This window comes from Argiope bruennichi, chromosome 9, assembly GCF_947563725.1.
Source record: "Argiope bruennichi chromosome 9, qqArgBrue1.1, whole genome shotgun sequence".
In the NCBI taxonomy this organism is placed as follows: Eukaryota; Metazoa; Arthropoda; class Arachnida; order Araneae; family Araneidae; genus Argiope; species Argiope bruennichi.
The window spans coordinates 93,380,508-93,400,475 of NC_079159.1; the positions used below are offsets into that span (position 1 = coordinate 93,380,508).

Here is a 19,968-nt window from a genome sequence, read left to right on the forward strand (position 1 = left end):
AATAAGAAATTCTGATTTAGAATGTTGGAATAAAAACGGAAGAGGCCACTTTTAACATTTGAAAAATTTATTTGTTAAACTTAGTAAGAAATTCTGATTTAGAATGTTGGAATAAAAACGGAAGAGGCCACTTTTAACATTTGAAAAACTTATTTGTTAAACTTAATAAGAAATTCTGATTTAGAATGTCGGAATAAAAACGGAAGAGGCCACTTTTAACATTTGAAAAACTTATTTGTTAAACTTAATAAGAAATTCTGATTTAGAATGTCGGAATAAAAACGGAAGAGGCCACTTTTAACATTTGAAAAATTTATTTGTTAAACTTAATAAGAAATTCTGATTTAGAAACTCTGATTTAGGTTGTCGGAATAAAAACGGAAGAGGCCATAGTAGAATGGAAGAGGCCACTTTTGACATTTGAAGACTTCATCATCTAGCTTCTCGTCGGCATGCAAGTTCCGAAAATGAAGTATTTCTCTAGTTTACCCTACTACCTTTCTCCAATTCATTGCAATGAACTCGTTTTGATAATTATCATATAGGTCCAAATGGATGTGTTAGTTTACAAAGATCGCCAAATAAGGTGAAAAGTGATTCTTACACTCCTGTATTCCAATATATTTTTATTGTTTTCTTTTTTCCTATTTAAAAATGGACCAATCGAAGGTCTAAATTTTTTTACCACTGTTATTGACCGATAACCTTTATTTATCGCTTGATATCAAGATCTCTAACAGTAAACATTATTTGTAGCCTCACTTTTCGCTATCTTGATTTGAAATATTTCGAAACATTATTCAATGAGATAATTTTACTAATTTTTACTTTCTCGTATATGGAACATAGAATAAGTATAGTAATCGTCAAAATATTCGTACAATTTGGTTTTTACACCAAATTTGCATAATTTCTATCAATTTTTGGTACGACCGGAGTTTAACCCCCTGCTTGGCGCAATTTTCAAAAATCGCCAACTCGCCGACGACGGTCTTGTTTTGCGAAATGTTCAAAAGCGAGGGAGCAATGTCCAATCATAGCGCATAATAAAGGTGAAAGATAATAAGTTGGCCAGTCTGGAGGTTTCCAGTTTTTGGGCGTTATCGTAATTTGGCGAAGGAGGGGGTTAAACTCCGTTTCAACCCAATTTTTTTACCACTTTAGCAAAATTTGCTTCGAGGAAATCCGGTTGTTCGAATATAAGCTAACACGACAACTACAAAACGAAGAGAGATGGATAGATATGATTCGAGACACAGATTTAATGTCTATAGTATAGAATTTAACATACTTGTCAAATTTTGAGCCAATCTAATTATATGTTGACTGTCTGTCGGTCTGTACTTTCAGAAATATGTAAACGAAATAACTGAAAAACGCACTGACTTAAATATATCAAATTTGGTATGGGATTTTATGACTACAAGTGCAGTTTGTAGCAAATCTTTGTTTCGATCGATGGAGAAAAACATGTCAAAAGCACAAATTCTATTTTTGGATATTATCAACAGATGCAGGGATTAATCGCCAAATTACTCGCCAAGGATAAATTCAGTAAAAATTTTGAATTTTCACACCAAAAGTTAATATTTCGTAACTATTGTACGCCAGTATATGCAGGGCGTTCTCTGACATTATAAGTTTATTAGAGAGTATGCAAGAAAGGTTTAAGAAGATCATCTTTTTGTAGTAAATAAGTTTAATAATTCTAACTTGTATTTTTATTTTTCTATATATTTGATTTTGGAAATTCCGCACGCACGGACATATATACATACACAAACAACAACAAACGTTTTGACTATTTTTTTTGAAAACACAAAAGATCTTTAATGGAGAAAAGCATTGAAGCTGTATTTTATATATTTAACTATTGCAACAACGTTGCAAGATTATTAAAAGTAATATCATTAATAAATTTACTATATATATATGTAACATTATTTTTGTTGAAGCAGAATGTAGTTTCGAAGACATGTTATATTTTAAAATTAATTTTAATATCCATTTCGTGAAAGCATAATTATTTACAAGCAAAGACGCGGACAAAACACGTCCGCCACAGAGCGAAACAAAAGCAGAAGTAAAGAAGAACGCCAAACAAATGATCACTAGTCTTATATAACATAGGATTTCCAGCCACACGCCGATGGAGACCTTTGACAAGGGCAACGGAAGTATCACTTTCATTTTATACGTAGTACTGATTGCGCATTAGTTTTACATATTACGCATTAGTTTTACATTTATATATATATATATATATATAATGAAAAGTAATATAAATATCCACAACGAAGGATATGTTTTCATTTGTTTTCTTGCAGTTTCTGTAAACGTTTTTTAATTAATATTTTATTTAATTACAAAGGGACGAACCAATCTTCCAAACATCTACAAAATCGAAACAAATTATTCGCTGTTGAACTCCATGTAATTTCTATCCATATTTTTATTTTTTATAAAGAAGAATGTATGTGTTGGTGTGTTTTATAATACAAACCATTTAGCCTAGAGCTACCAAATTTGGCAAAGATATGTAATGGAATATAAAAATGTGCATTCAGAGAGATTTTTAAAAAATTTAATTAATTAAAATTGAAGCAAATTTTAAATTTTTCCATGATAATGTCGGAAAATTTTAAAAGCAGAAAATATCGTCTTACAATCCCCCCCCCAAAAAAAAAATCAGTTAATCTAAAGTTTGCCGAATAATTTTTTTTAGTTTTAATTAATTTTTTAGAAAATATTTTGAGCATATTTTTTTTACAATATATTTCATTGTTGCAGTTTAACTGTAATCGTTTTCATTGCATCTCAAATATTTTACCCTGGCTTTTTTCTCATTATTGATGTCCAAAATGTAAGAATTCTGTTTATTTTTCCATATTGATTAAGTTTTGGTGTAAAAACTTTTTTCAATTAAATTTTATCATCTTTCTTTTATTCTTGTATTCTTCTGTAAAGTTGTATAATCTTTCTTACTTTTATATTCTTTTATAAAGTTGTATTATCTTTCCTTTATTCTTGTGTTTATTCATAAAATTGAATTATCTTTTATTTTAATATTCTTTTATAAAAGTGTATTATCTTTCTTTCACTCTTGTATTCTTTTAATAAAATTGTATTATCTTTCTTTTATTTTTGTTATCTTTTATAAAATTGTATTATCTTTCCTTTATTCTTGTGTTCTTTTATAAAACTGAATTATCTTTCTTTTACTCTTACATTCTTTTAATAAAATTATATTATCTTTCTTTTATTTTTGTAATCTTTTATAAAATTGTTTTTTTTTTTTTGTATTCGTTTATAAAATTGTATTATCTTTCTTTTATTCTTGTATTCTTTTATAAAAATTGTATTCTTTTTATAAAGTTGTAATATATAGTTGTACTTATAAGTATGATATAATTTTAAAAACAAACGATAGAGAAATTTTTTTAAGTGCACCTATTTTTAAATATTGCTTTTCGTTCCTTTGATATAATTGGATGTAAAAAGATATAGACAGAAAATTAGGGAAATGCGTAGTAAATTGGAAAAAAAAAAAAATCAATATTACTATTCCAAACTTATGATATTTTTCCGATAAAGTCATTAATCTTGAGTGAGACAGAGTATTTAATTGAATTTTTCTATCATTACCAAGCTAACATTACCATTTCCAGCATTCCAAATGGTCGCCAAAGGCGGCTAGTTACTTAATAATACTCAACTTCTCATTAATACTAAGTTTGCGTCACTTTCCTTTGAACTTCAGCATGAGGAAACAGTCGCTCTCAATTAAACGAATATTGAGCAAGAACTCGGTAGACAACCAGAAAACAAGTTTGCGTTTGCCCTCTTTTTTAACTTCTGATTTTGTTTCGCTTTTCCAATATAATTTACAAACTCACATTTTGTTTAGAGCAGAGACAATTTTAATGTTCCAACTGCGCAACCGGTTCTTGAAACCTCTTTCAGCTTGTTAAAGAGAATGACTTTTCGATAAAATAAGTTTGATACGAAAACGAAGCGACTTTGCTATTTTCTTATACCGGGTTTGGGACTACTATTCAAATTTTAAAATATTAGCAATACACAGTCGTATTCGCATATTCATGCAGTTAATCAGATTTCCAATTTTTTCCCCCTTACTAGCTGCCTTAATGACCAACTGAGACGCCAGGAATATTGGTTGCGTATTATTTCAATTAAATCTTTTGTGATAATGTACTCTTGATATTTATGATCTTATCAACAAAGGATAAAACTACATAATGAAGTCGAATTCCATACTATCATATGACTTGAAACACGAAACACATAATCTGATTCAAACTTCACGTGGTCTTTTGCAATACTGTAATTTCATTTTCTGATTTTTTATATAAACTGCTCAGCTAGCAAACAAACATAAACATAAATATTTCTTTCTTAACTTTCAACAATAGAAGAAAGTCACGAGATTAAATATTTGGCCGAATAAGGGAAATGATTTGAATTTCAATGAAACAATGAAATCTATTATTTAAAATTAAGTAAAAGAAAATATTTAAAAAATTTGACAAAATTAAAATACGTTAATTTAAAAAAAGTTCGTATGACCATTGTATTGATATCATTAAAAAAGACATTTTTTTTTTTAATTTTAAAATGGCAAAAAAAAATCAAATTTGTGCTATTATATTTCTGGAAATTATGAAGGAAAAACATCAAAATTTCGATTAATTTCTAATTAATTAAAATTTTGAAAAATCTTTTTTTTTCGTGCACATTTTGAAATATTTCTGTGCTAAATTTGGTAGCTCTACATTTAATAGTCAGTCCTGTTGGACGCCGATACACATTCCACACAAATTGTCCTTCTTGTCATTTTAGATTTTATTTCATTTGTCGATTTCCCTTTCTCACAATTAATTCCAATGACGGATTTCCGATTTACCAACTGAATAGGACCACTTGGCTGATGGGGGTGGGATCACAAACAGCTCGATTAAAAAAAATGTTATAAGTTTAGTTTCAAATAAATTAGTAAAACATTCCAATTTTGTTAATCATAAAACATATTAGAATATTAGGACTTTTTCAAGTAGATTTGGTCAAGTTTCTGTTTGTTTCATTACAGTCACTTAATTATTTTAATATTTATAAACACTGAAAATCTGAAGAAAAAAAATGGCACGAGTAGTCTCCTCGAAACTTTTCTCGCATATTCTCTAATAAAGATGTTATACTAAAGAATGCCTAGAATGACATTGGCGGACAATATTATCGAATTTTGCTTTTAAATACTTTCTTCCCAACCGAATGAAACAAAAACTTGACAAAAAAATGCATTTTCAAAAAATTCCATACCAAATTTGACATATTTAAGTCATTTCATTTTTGAGTTATCGTGCTTCTGAAAGTACAGACTGATAGTGGGTCAACCCCTTGTTGAATTTGGTTCAAAATTTGATAATCGTCTTCCTATAGATGTCAAATATATGCACCGAATTTTATTCATCTAGCATTCTTTGTTTTATAATTATAATGTTAATTTACATTACATTAACTAGCTCAAAGCGTTTTTGAGTTGTCACAGACTAGGGATTGCAATACCGGTATACCGGGACATCGAATACCGGTATTTTGAGCCATTTGTACAATTTTGTAATACCGATATTCACAAGTTTAAATACCGTTGTTTCGGTATTTACTAGAAATTTTTAAAATTGTCTCCACTATAGGTTCAGGGATCCTCAACATAGCAAAATAGTATACGTTTTTGTTTTTATATCTCCCTAACGAGCGAAATTAATGGCTTAATTAATTGCTTAGATCTAAATTAGCGAAATATGGATTATCCTGAAAGAAGATACTGTATCCATAACGACTGATGGAGCAACAATTATGAAAAAAGTTGGAAAGTTGATTGGTGGATATCAGCAATTGTGCTATGTTCATGGAATTCAATTAGGAGTAATAGATGTATTATACCAAAAGAATAAAGAACAACTCCAATTAAACTAAACTAACTTAAGAATTTACTCCAACTTTGAAGAGAGTAAGAGTGTTAGTGATATTGATAATGAAGATAATGACAATGTAATTGTTGAAGAAGATATTGCTAATGAGGATGAAATATTAACCCATCAAGAATTGCTTCGTATAATTTATAAAGTTCGAAAAATTAAGATATTTAAACGTTCCCCTATAAAAAATGGCATATTACTAAAATATATACTAACTGCAAATAAAACAGAATATATGTTAATATTAGATTCTAAAACACGTTGGAACAGTTTACTCCTAATGATGGAACGATTTTTGAAACTGAGAAATCCAATCCAAAAAGCCATAATCGACTTAAATCTGTAAATTAATTTTACAGATAGTGAATTCGACTTAATATCCAGAACTGCATCAGCTCTACTTCCAATAAAACTGACTATTCACTGAAAGAACAGCTCACATCACTATCTGAAGAATTATATATTTCATTGAAAAATCACACAGAAGAAAGGCATACAGAAATAGAAAATGTCTTATGGTATTAACATAATTATAATGATTTAAAAAAATGAAAATGAAAAAGAAGAAAAGAAAATAACTAATTCAAATCTGATTAAGTTTATAGTAAATTTTCTTAAAATTTTTTACCCACAAACCTATCTACATTCAGAAGAATTCGGTTCAATTATCGAAGATTACGATGATACTAATGTCGATAGTGAAAAGGAATTGTCCCTTGAACAAAAATTATAATTAGCGATAAATAAAAAAATTTCAACGAACCAAAATACAATACAGAAATCAACTATATCCAAAACCATCCGACGAGAAATCGATTTATTTGAAGATGAAGGATTTAGAGGTAAATACTTGGAAAAAGCATATAGTACCACCAACTATGCTTAGATGCCGTAAGAGCGTTTTCAACAGCTGGTAATTTTTGTACAAAATTACTTTTCAGGCTTAATGACAGTACAATTGATGCATTATGTTTTTTAAGATCATTTTTCAAAAATTTGTAATAGTAGCACAGACTGAATATTAATATTTGCGCTTTTTTGTGATTTAAATAAATAAGATGTTCCGTTATATTTTTTTGTGATTCTTTATATACTGTCATAATTTGTAAATTACAAATTATTTTTGTGATATTTACACTCTCTAATAAAACTGACAAATAAGACAAAGAAGCACCTGTGTTTTCTTTCTTTTTCTAAAATTTCTACTACAGGTATTAAAACCGGGATCCCGGTATTAAGATCTAAAAAATACCGAATACAGGTATTGAAATTTTGATCCGATATTGCAATCCCTATCACAGACAGATAGACATAATGCTAAAAATGCGTTTTTCAGACTCAGAGAAGTCTGAAATGTGGAGATTCTCAAGTTCGAATTTTTTGACGATTACAATACTTTCTCTCCATTTCATATATGAAAAAATAAATAAATAAATAAATAAAAATACCGCAGAAAAAATTGGAACCCCTAACAATTGCGGGCCTTTAGGTTATTTCCTATTTTGCCCATTTAATAATCTACTGCTATTCAAAATGTATATATATTTTTTTACGTTACTCTTCTAATCGAGTTAAAATAGCTCAAAACATATTAAAAGGAAATGATAACCAAATAAAATGAGAGAAAATGTAATTTCAGAATGCAAGTTTTTTTAATGCAAATGAAATAAATTATGTCTGAATAAAGTAAGCGTTGCAACATTCTCAACATTCAATCAATATAGTTTCTTATGTAAAAATTGCTTTTCATAGAAATATTTATGAAATTAAAAAAATAATTGTAAGTTCCGTATAATGTCAAGGAAAATTCTTCCGATGCGTATAACGTAAGACGTTACTCACTTATGCAAAAATTTGCTTAGTTAATGAGCATAACAGCGGGTCACAATAATCCTTATTTATTCGGCTTAGTTCTGTGGTAATGGGTTAACTGGCTGTAATTTAAAAATAAAGTATAACGTGAGAGATGTCCCACCAAAGAGCACCTTAGGCATGGGAACGAGAAGCTTCAGTCATGGTGGTTGATTCTCGCTTCCCTGGTGGGTACATAAACGGTGTGTAACTGACTACCTCCTACCCATGATAGGACTTGTCTCCTACAGGAGAGATAGTACAGTGATCGGTGATGGTCCTTAGGACTCAATCTTAGATGCCGCTAATAATTTTACGGCGGTAGGGTCATTCAGCTTTTTCCGTGTGCCTCAGGGTGGGTCGGAGTAGTCAGTTCGCGATTTGTTATCTCTCTCTCTCTCCCTCTTTATATTTATATATATATATATATATATATATATATATATATATAACATAATTTTACAGCAGTTTCGTGGCAGTAGAGAGAGACACTTTTGTAATTATAAAAACTTCGCTTTTATTCCATCCCGGGAGGCATAATGTATGTACAAACAAGACGCAGAAAATATTTTACCCGGTCATTATATACTATCAGATTCTGATAGGGATTTCTGTACGCATGTCAATTTCGGATAGAGAAATCTAGGTATCTTTAAAAAAAATTTGTTTAGATCGAGAAATTTTCATATTTTCACCGTAGATTTAAGTAATTTTACAGAACTTCTGCAGCATTAATTAAACAAAAACGGTGGAATTGGATCAGGAAATAAGAGAACATTTTAGAATGAAGTTAATACTGACTGAATTAAGATAAAACTTTGGAAATTAATCAGGAGTTAAATTAAATTTTAAAATATCATATAACTTCGATTTATTTCACCATATAAGGCATATTATCTACAGAAAAAAATAGATAAGAGATGCGTCATTCTGCAGCCCGACACAAGAGCAAAAGCAAGAAGAGACGGAAAATTTGCCCCATCATTGATTTTACTATGAAATTCTGATAGGGATTTCTTTGTCACGTGTCGGTTGAAGGAAGGTAATATTAGATATGTTTTAAAAGAAAGTTGTAAGTATTAGGTATTTTTATCTCTTCGCTCGGAGTGTGAGAAAAAATGCTAAAATCATCAGTATCCTAGAGGGCTTGTTAAAAAAAAAAAAAAAAAAAAAAAAAAAAAAAAATTGGAATTGGACCAGGAAATAAAAGAATGAAATTGATATGGGCTAAATTAAAATAAAAGTTAGGAAATTAACTCGAATTTAAATTAAATAAAGAGATATCTTTACATATATACATACACACACGGATTACTTGACCTTGCAATTATCTGTGGGGTTTTCGATAGAGTTCAAAACTTTCTATATAAATCGTCAAATCTCGAGTTTTAATAGAGATATCGCGCAGTAACAGTTCGTGCGTTTAAGTTGTAGAGCTGCAGTACTTCCTGAAACCATTTTTTAAATGTAATTTATTACATCTCCATTCTGAGATTTCGATACTCTGTGCTTATTTTAACATACTTCTATACCAAATTATAAAGACACAGTGCACATGGATTACATATTGAAAAGAGCGAAAATTGAACTCAGCACACCAATATAGTGAATGTGTCCGTCGGGGTGGGGGGTGGGTGGGTTAAAAGATGGATGGAAGCAAATCAGATGAATAAGAACATGAAAAAAAAACACAATAAAAATGTGAAGACAATATAGAAAATGAATTAATTAGCAAGATAAACGCAGGTCGGGGCTGATCGTCTAGCAGCTCATGTGAATCTATTGTACACATAACTGATTTGTCAATTTAAAAAAAAAGCACAAAACTTCTGCAAAACATTAAAAAAATGTAATAGATATAGTGATACTTGGTAATAACAAATTCCAAAATTGTTTTTGATATTAAAAACACACACACACACACACACACACAAAAAAAACATTACATTACATATGGGTAAAGTAAAATTTTTTAAACATACCTTGAAAAATATTTTTAGCTAGGATAATAATCAATAAGTGAATATGGCTCATTTTGCGCTTCTTAAATCTATAAAAAAAATTGAGTAGTACAGATTTTGGATGTTTTCCTTTCCATCGATTGCTTCCAAAATCTGATACAGATTTACAATGGATACAACATATTAAATTTCAGTCGCCTTAATCATTGCGTTTGCGAGTTACATTGTGTCCACACATTTGCAAACATATAGACCGATAGACAATCATCTCTTTGAGAGGTTGGATTCCCCAAATTTAATATGCTTTAGTTAAATCTATATCTGTCTACCATATTCATGTTTTTGAATGATCGCGTACTCATGTACACAAACAGACGCGCAGTCAAACTCTCCATGTTTGGGTTTTGAAAAATCTGATAGAAATCTGCAAATTCTATATATTTGATTTTATCAGCCTAATTTGCTCTATTTCTGTATCTTCATATTTTCAAACAAACAGGAATCATATAATTCTAAAAATATGTTTTTCAGATTCACGGAGATTTGACACGGAAAGATTCATCAAAACCAATATTTCCTGCCGTATTCTTCTTCATTTACACCAGAAAGAAAGAAAATATAAGGTTGTTTTTAAATATTTTTCTCGGGAAGAATCTCAGCCATTCCGGACCGAACCAAACCAAAGAAAAGTTGAGCTGACATCTTTGAAACTGATTGTCCTATCCTGAGAGCGGTTTTATAAACAGTTTACTTTTAGCCTTCGGCAACATATATCGCCAAGTTTAATCGACTGCTGTCGTCAAGGCAACGGCCTGGAAATTTTTTGTTTTCTTTGTTATTTATTCGACTATCATGTTTGCATTTGAGTTTTAGATGATACATTCGGAATTTTCGCTACCTTTTATTTACATTTCCTCTTGACAGCGTTATCTGTGATTTATTTTAATGAACAAGTATTGAACGAATGCAGTACATTCGTGTGAAAGTATATGTAAGATAAGAATTAATACTCATTTCCGGTATAATGGCTGTTCTGAGTAAATTAAGAGAATTATCATTGCCTTATAATTGTTATGAAGTTGGTCATACATGGGATCCAGAATGTTATACAGCAGCTCTTTCTGTTGGTGCTTGTTGTTTACTCGAAGGAATGAAAATATATGCTCCCTTGTATTTGGTAAGTTTTTGAAAGTTACTTATTTTTTACTTATATTTTCTGTCAATTATTTGAGAATGAACTCCTTGATAATTCAGTTTTCTCCAAAATCTTAATTTGCACACTATTTTAATGGATATGTCATCATTTTTTTTCCTCCTAAAAGCTCTCACAACAATTGAAAGTTGAGGATTCCTTGTAAGTTCTGTGTAGAATTACGCTGTCTATAAAAACTTGAATTTTATCTTACAGGTTTAACAAACGATTACTTAATATATTTATACAATTGAGGTAATTTAAGTTCATAGCTATTAATGATATTTTGCACTTTTTGTTACATTTTAAAAGAATGTGTAGATATTTCTTTTCTATAATTTCAAAGTAAAGTAATATAAAGTGAAATTTGAAACATGAGATGATAAACATAGATATTTGTAATCAATTGTACAGTTTTAATGTTTGGTTTAACATTCAACTTTTAAGCATACTCCTGTAATAAATTGTCATCTTTTGATCTTTCACTATAATAACTTACATTTTAAACAAATTTATTTTTCCTATTAAATAATTTTTTTAATAATATAACTGAATGATAATAGTAACAAAATTAACTGTAAAATTATTGCTAAACGTTATAAATTTACATTGTTCTATTATTTGGTGACCAAGCTGATTTTTATGGCCCTCAAAATTACTTCAGATAAATTTTAGAAGGAATCATATATTTTGATTTCCATGCTTTAGTGTCTTACTATTTTATGTTGTTAAATGTTATACCTAAAGATTCTTCAGTTTTTGTCTTCTTAAAACTTCCACTTAACATAATTGTTTATGGAAAATAGGAGTGCTATAACTACCATTTGTAACAGTGTGTTAAAAAAAATTGATGTTTTAATATTCTGTAGTCATCAAATAAAATTATTTCTTTAATAGCAGAATTTTATTTATTTATTTGTTGCTTTGAATTTATTAATTTATTTGTGACTGTCTATGCTGAATCTTACAAATATTTATGCATATACAATTTTTAAAAGCACTTTGTAATATTTTTTAATTGTTATTGTCCACTTGTATATATGTTATTAGCTATTCATACCTACACTTATATATAGAAACAGAAAATTTTCATATTTATTTATAAGATTATCAAGAGTTTATATAATATGTTCGATTAAGGATTTTTTTGAATTTTTGATAAACTTTAATTTATATATATATAACTGAAAGAGCTGGAAAAATCTAATAGATCTGTTTGAAAGCATATTTTTATTCTTAATGCAATATGTTACATAAAACACAGACTCTAAATAATATACTGAATTTTGAATATCTACATTTATCAGTTGAGGCATAGTTTTATATAATGTTGAATATTTAGATAATTTATATCTATTGAATACATGTAGAAAGCATGAAGAAGTGTTTCATAAAGTTTTATACTATAATTTTAGATTTAGCTGTTTAAATTAAAAATATTAATACATTTTAAAGATATAGTTTAATACATTGTACAAAACACTTTTCAACTTAAGATGGTAGTCTTTTGTCACATTACATATTTACATTTTAAAATTCACATGTAACTGCTTTTCATTTAGAAAAGAAATGTAAAAAATTTAATATTGATTTCTTTAAAAAGTTTTTTGGTCTGATCTCTCAATTACAATTTAATCAATTACCATAGTGTATGGTTTTCTTTTTCTTTTTTTTTTTTATAAAAATGTATTTAATTAAAAAATAAGTTAAACAATAAACATTAATATTATGTTTTTCTTGTTAGATAGATTTTTTTGTTGCAATGAATAACTTTTGATATTTATTTGTAAAATTGTTGAATTTTTTTAGGCTGGATAGAGCAATGAATTTATATATGAAGCAAATCTTTTGAGTATTAATAACTGGTTTTAATTTGTGTTATGTATACAAAATATTTTTTATAGTTTAGTATACATTTTTATTACATTCTCTTTTATTATATTTTGTTTAATTATTAAAATAACTATTGCTATTTAATGACTAATGATCACATTTCAGTAATTAATTTAATAAAAGTACTAATTTTCATAACATATTCTTTTAGCTTATATATAAAATATATAACTGTCTTAAATTCAGTATTTGTAATTTTTAAATAATAATTTTACTTAATTAGGTAACACAAATTCTACAGAGAAAATTTTCTTTGAAAGCCTTTATAAACACTTTACAAAGTACATATACATCATCTTGTTTTCTGGGAGTCAATGGGTTTGCCTTCATATTTATATTCTGCTTATTCAGGTAAGTATATTTGATATATGTACATCTATGAAAAATAATTCAGAAAGTATTGATAATCATGCTGAGAAATTTATGACATGAACAAATAATTAGATATGCAGATCATGTAAATACAATAACATTGTTAGTTTTAGACTGATATTAATCTAACTTCAGCCCACTATGACAAATAATTGTGACAATATTTAAAGACCTTTAATTAATAAATTTATTTGAAACACAAAGTAAAATTCTAATTTTTGAAAAAGTAAGAAAAATGTTATCTTTGAAAAAATATTGATTGATTTTGAAATATTTATGTAAATTATTAAAAAAAAAAAACTTTCCACATTTTAGAAATTTCAATGAAATTAAGTACAGATGTAAGTGGTAGTACATAAAGTATTAGATTTAATGATTTCTATTTGTAATAGAAACAAAAATTCATGATTTTACAGTTTGGCACTATATAGATCAAACTGTTGTATGTAGAGTTACCTAATTTATCACTAGTAGGAAGGTAAGAAATTGTACCGTCCAACTTAAGTTGTACCTTCTATTTTCTAAAGTTTAAGTGACTTTTTTTTAAAAAAAAATTAATGAGAGTATTAGTTATTCAAAAGTTAAGCAACATATTGATATTTTTCTGATATCGCTGAAAAATATTAACTCTCAAAAATAGTGTTTAAACTATTTTAATTTAAAAAAGTATATATGTTTTAAATCACACTAATTTAGTCTTCACACAATTTTTCTTCCTAGTTAAAAGAAAAAAAAAGTTTTTTTTTGTTTTTTTTTACTCTTATATCTATAAATATTTTTTTTAAATCATTTTACTAAAAATCAAATTAATTATATTGCTTCTTCAGATTGTTTAGTCCATTATGTTTGCAATTGTTAAAGCTATGATTGATGCTCTCTTCTTGACTTACTCTGGACTTATTTGATATATTAACTGCATTGCTTCCAAAGTAGATTTAGATATTCCTGCAATTGGATGTTAATGAGATTTTTTAAGAGCTTTATTTTTTATAAAATTATTTTAATAAATTTTTATATTTATATATTTATTTCATATTTTATTCATTTTTTAATTGATATTTTTTATATGATAAAAAACATTAGTTTTGCTTTCTAATTACAAATTTTTAGCTGTAATAGCTGTTCTTTCTTGTAAACATTTTGACTTAAGAAATAAAGGAAAGAATTGTTTATTCCTTACAAATTTTATTATTTATTAAGTTCTGACAGCTAACTTATTTTAAAGAATATTTTTAATATTTTTCTATATGATAAAATTTCTATTTCAAAACTAGTGTTATATAACTATATTAGGTGTTATATATATTTTATTTGAAAATATCTTATGAAGATTAATTTTTTAAACCCAATTATCTTATATATATGATGATATAGATATTTTATAATACTTTTTCATCTGTTTATTTTTTACTATTAAATTTTTTCATACAGATATATTTTTCTCAATATGTTTAATAATAAAACATATTTTCTCAAAAGCATGCATAGAAAAGATAGCATAAAAATAGTTTTAATTTTAGTTGATTATTTTATTAAAAAAATTAAATTAATAAAAAATAATTTACATAAATTTCAATCATTAGTAAAATTATATTTGAATGTTTTATCAAAAAGCAAATGTGAAATTAAAAATATATATGTATTCAATATTAATAATTCAATAGCCAGGAAATTCAGAATTTCTAATTAGGAAGCTGGTCTTGAAGAGCAGTCAGAAATATGATTAATATTTTATAATATAAAATAATACATGTAAAAACAAAGAGAATAAAAATTTAAAAATATTTTTCAAAAATAAAACATTTAGAAAAAAAAAAGCTATATTATAAAACATTTAGCAAAAAAATAAGCTATATTTTTAATCAAATCTTCAATATTATTTTTAATAGAAAATTGAGGATTTTATTTATAAATTGTAGAGTTTTTTTTTTGTGCATGTAATTGATTACAGTAACATATGTTGTTGTTGCTTATCCCCCTTGAATTGAACACTAATTCAAACCAAGTCCAAGAGTCCTTTTTTTATTTTATAGATTGGACTTAAATGTTATTATTTTTATTTGCAGAAAAGCTATGGGAAAATTTTACTACTTGCACTGTTCCTATTTTCCAGCATTTGTTGCTAGTTTTCTTGCTATATTAGTTGAAAGAAAAAACAGGTTAGTTAATGAGAGTAATTTGTAATTATTATTATTGATATTATTATTATTATTGACTTATATTAATACTGATATTTATTTATTTTATTTAGAAGAGGTCCTTTAGCTCTTTATGTAACTAATGTGGTAAGTATATTTAATTTAATTTCAAATGTTATATTTATAAGGATTACATATATTTTTTAAAAAAAGAATTCATTACTGTTTTTATATTCTTGGATTAATGATGCACTGCTATTCCCTTAATTCACTATGATGAATTCAGGAATAGTACTTAGATGATAACCATTAATTAATGCTGACCGAATTCAGTATAAAATATAAACTTCTAAAAATATTAAACCCCCCTACCAGCCAATACGTGAAGTTAGAATTTGTGTGTAAATGAATGTAATATGTTGAAATCTCAATTTTAAAAATGCATTTGTGCATTATAGCATTTATTAATTAAATTTAATAATTTGTGCATTACAGCATTAATTAATTAAATTTAAAAAATGCCACTTTTTTGTCCATCAAATTTTATTTATGCCAGATTTTTTTGTTCTGAATCAAATAATCCAGTTTGTAGAGGTCATTATTTGTAGAATTAATGAGCTAGGATATGTAATATGATATTCTGGTTAATTTTTACTAACTTTTTTCTTCATGGGGTATTACCTGGCATAGGTATTGAATTACCAGATTTCGTTGTGCGATCGAAGCATTAATTCAGATGATTTTTTCACTCCTTTCAAGTTAATTGATTGCTTGTTAAGTTTTTATAAAGCCAATAAAGACTAATCTCATGGTGAGACATATCAATATATTAAGAGTTAAAACATAAAGTGACATTTCTTTTTATTCTCTTTTGATGAAAATGTTCAATAAATAAATTTAACATAATGAAATTTTAGGCAACAGAAACAATGTTTCGAATGGCTGCTGCAAGAGGCATTGTAAAACCTTTTCCTAATGGAGAAGTAAGTAAATTAAATGTTTATTTCTTGAAATTTATTTTCTGTTTTTACTGAATTTTGTGACTAAATCTTTGAAGACACTAAATGAAAATAAATAAATTAATTATAAATAAAATTTTTGGAATAAAAAGTGTTTATTTTTTTCCTCTTAAAATATTTTATACGATGTTTATGCTAAACCGATATATTATTACACATGAAAAATAGTTAGAGCTGTACAGTAAGTTTTTTTACAAATGATAACTGAGTTTTATTAACTTTTAATAGCATGACTTTATTAATTTTAAAGATAAGATTTCCAAGATATTTAGTATAAATATCTTAAATTTTTGTTATTGTCTCCAATTAAATAATTAATATAGGAATATAAAAAAATTAATGTTATGAACTTTAAACACTTATTTATTGTTGAAAACTTGTGTTGTCTGAGATATTGGCATGTTAATTAAATCTGCAAACAGATCTATCTTGCATTTTATGGGATTTCATCAGTTATAATTTTTAGTGTATTTTAATTTTCATAAAATTGGAGCTATGCATGAATATATGTTTATAGTCTTTTGGATAGTTCTTATGTGACTTTTTTCTTCATATTATATTACATATAATATTTAATGCTTTTTCTGTATTACAGATCTTACTATTTAGCACAACGATGGCCCTTTATCTTTACATTGTAAAGTAAGTAGTTTTCTTTTAAAAATTTAATTTTAGCTTATTAAATTTTTTTTTTTATATTCTGTGTGTGTCCATTTTTTTAAAAATTTGTTTTAATTTTTGTAAATAAATTTGATTATAAAATAGTATTTGTTAAAATTACTTAAAATTTTAGTGAATCTTCAAAAGTTGTTTTCTTTTTCATTTTATTCTTAAGAAACCAATAAAAGTTTACTGATTCTTATGATTACTGACATTTTTTATGCCATTAAAGGAAAAATGATAAAATAAACTGTTTATCTTTGTTACTTTGTTAAGTATAACAAAGACTCAATTAAATATGATTTACAAGTAGCATTTTTGTATATACTTAAATTTAATGCAATTTAAAGTGATAAATTACAGTTTTTATATTCTTCTTGTTCAAAAAATTGTTCATTTATATATATAAAAAAAAATCAAATAATTCTTTGGGTTGATGAAATAATTTTAATTAGAAATTTCTTATATTTAAAGAATTATTTTTTCTTTCAAATTAATAATTACTAACATCTAGTTATAATTTAGTAAATGTATGATGTATTTAATTACTAATATTATGCTATTTTACCATTTTATTGATATAACATTTTTCGACATTTTTAGAAGACATGGATTTACTAAAGACTTTGTCAGTGCTGCATTTAGGTGAGTTTTTGCTGTGTGATTTAGCACCTTCACTTTTAATTAGAATTATAATTGAAATTCTTTCATTGCTGGAAACAGAATCATTGAAGAAAGTCATGAAGTAGCATTTTTGTAGATTCAATTAATAACTGCTAATAACAATTAGTAAATTAATACCATAAATCAATGTTAATTTTAAAAATCTGATCCTTAGTGAAAATATATATAATAAGAGTTATTTAATTTATTATAATTAACTGTTAATGAACCTTTAAATTTAACAAAAGAATGAATAATGTAGTCTGAATTCATGTAACAATGTATTTTAAGCTTAATGTAACAATGTATTTTAAGTTTTTAATAAAGGGATGCTTTCTTTATTTCAATGATTCCTACTTTATATTCCATCTATAATTTAGAAATGAAAACACATTAGATATTCTAATAATCGATACTTTTCCGTTAGCCTTGCGCAAATGTCGCCAATTGTGAACCAAATGCGAATTTGGCATAAGAAATTTGGCGGAATTCTACATTATTTATTGATTTTTCGCTTGCGATCGGTTAACGGAAAAGTACCTAATAATCTTACTAAAAATTGTAAACATTAAAACATTTATAAAAATGCAAAAAAAGAAGAAGAAGAAGAAGAAGAAGTTTTAAATTGAAATATTTAACAAAAATGGGCAGTGAATTAATAGTGCTCCATCTTTTAGCATGTATTATCTTATGCCTTCTCATGTGTAATTTATACTTAGAACAATCCTTTATATACAATGATTATACAAGTGTATATTTTGATTTCTTAATCAGTTGATAAAGTAAGATTCTGTATTATTTAAAAATTTTAGATGTTGGTGCTAAAATTTACAATAATACTTCTTGTTGAGATTTGTTGCTTCTGCTTGAGAGTATTTTGACTTTTTGAACTCTTATATCTTTATATAAATTTATATTCTTTCGAATATAATTATAATGCTGTAATGCACAATTATATAATTTTAATATAAATCAAATATAATTTGTATAAAAATAATGATAATTTAAATAATTTGTATAATTATAATAATTTTTATATAACTATTATATATTTAATATTATTTTATTTATCTATAAAATCTGCTTTATTTTGAGATTGATATATTTAATTAAAACGGTAGATTCTGATTATAAATAAAATAATACATAGAACAATGTGATGGCACAAAAACCTATGAGTCGCATAATTTTCATTAAGAGACAATAAATCTAATATGTCAATAATAAAATAATTACATTTTTATTAATGATACACAGTTACGTAAATTAAAGTTATGTGATATCAAAAACCAGCTCTTTTGTAATTAAATTTCAAAAACAAATTTTTATTTAAAGGATCTTCGAAATCTCAACTTGTTCTTTTTATTTTAAAGGTTTATATTTGGAAAAGATGAAGCCAAACCACGAGTCAAAGCTATTGAATCTTATTCCACAGAACAAGGTATCGAAAGAAAGCCCATATCAACTGTGGAATTTCCTCTAAATGATATAATGCCAAACATTAATACTCTTCTTGATGAAGCTGGAAGCACATTTTTTCAAAGAATTTGGACCACAACGAAGCATACCTCATGTTCTCATACTTCTAGTTGTACTCAATACTGCTTGCAGGTATGGAGAGCTTATATCATTGTTTAAAATTTTAAAAACATACTGCACTTTTGGTTTTGTTATTTATCTAATTGTTTTGTAATGAATGGGTTCATATGTAATTTTAAGATAATAGATAATTTTTCCTTTTGTTTTTATTTATTTTATTATGGGTTAAAACCTTCTAAATAAGTTTAGATTATTGCATAAGGGCTACTTTCATTGACCAGCTGTTTTTCAGTGATATTAATTGCATTAATTAATGTCAAACAACTTTAGTGAACTGCATTCTATCACATTCAATGAAAGTAATATTTTAAATTATTTGTCTTTATTGATAATAAAGATAAATATGTGTGTGTGTGTGTTTTGGCACTTTATGGACCATTTGACTTACATTTTCCAAATTTGGTACACACAGACACACATATATATCTTGGTGGGCAGGAATAGACACTCAATGTATTTTTTTCCCCTTGAAATATTAATTAGAATTTTACTTAATTAAAACTTAAATAGAATTTGTGCATTTTTTTTTGGTAACTTCTGAAAATATTATTGTATAAAAACGAATTTTAGCTGTTTCAAAAGTTTAAAAAATGTCTTTTTAATAATATCTATTCAAGATAAAAT

At 26.3% G+C, this 19,968-nt stretch overlaps 1 protein-coding gene across 1 annotated transcript in view; it reads left to right on the forward strand.

Moving 5' to 3' along the window:
* The first annotated feature begins 459 nt into the window (after positions 1-459).
* LOC129984563 (transmembrane protein 135-like) overlaps positions 460-19,968 on the forward strand; it is a 28,178-nt gene continuing 8,669 nt past the window's right edge. The window contains exons 1-9 of the mRNA XM_056094479.1: positions 460-586; positions 10,340-10,985; positions 13,117-13,244; positions 15,332-15,424; positions 15,517-15,550; positions 16,321-16,386; positions 17,018-17,064; positions 17,686-17,727; positions 19,119-19,356. Of these exons, the coding sequence (XP_055950454.1) occupies positions 10,833-10,985; positions 13,117-13,244; positions 15,332-15,424; positions 15,517-15,550; positions 16,321-16,386; positions 17,018-17,064; positions 17,686-17,727; positions 19,119-19,356 (801 nt within the window). The 5' untranslated portion in view covers positions 460-586; positions 10,340-10,832. The remainder of the gene's footprint in view (positions 587-10,339; positions 10,986-13,116; positions 13,245-15,331; positions 15,425-15,516; positions 15,551-16,320; positions 16,387-17,017; positions 17,065-17,685; positions 17,728-19,118; positions 19,357-19,968) is intronic.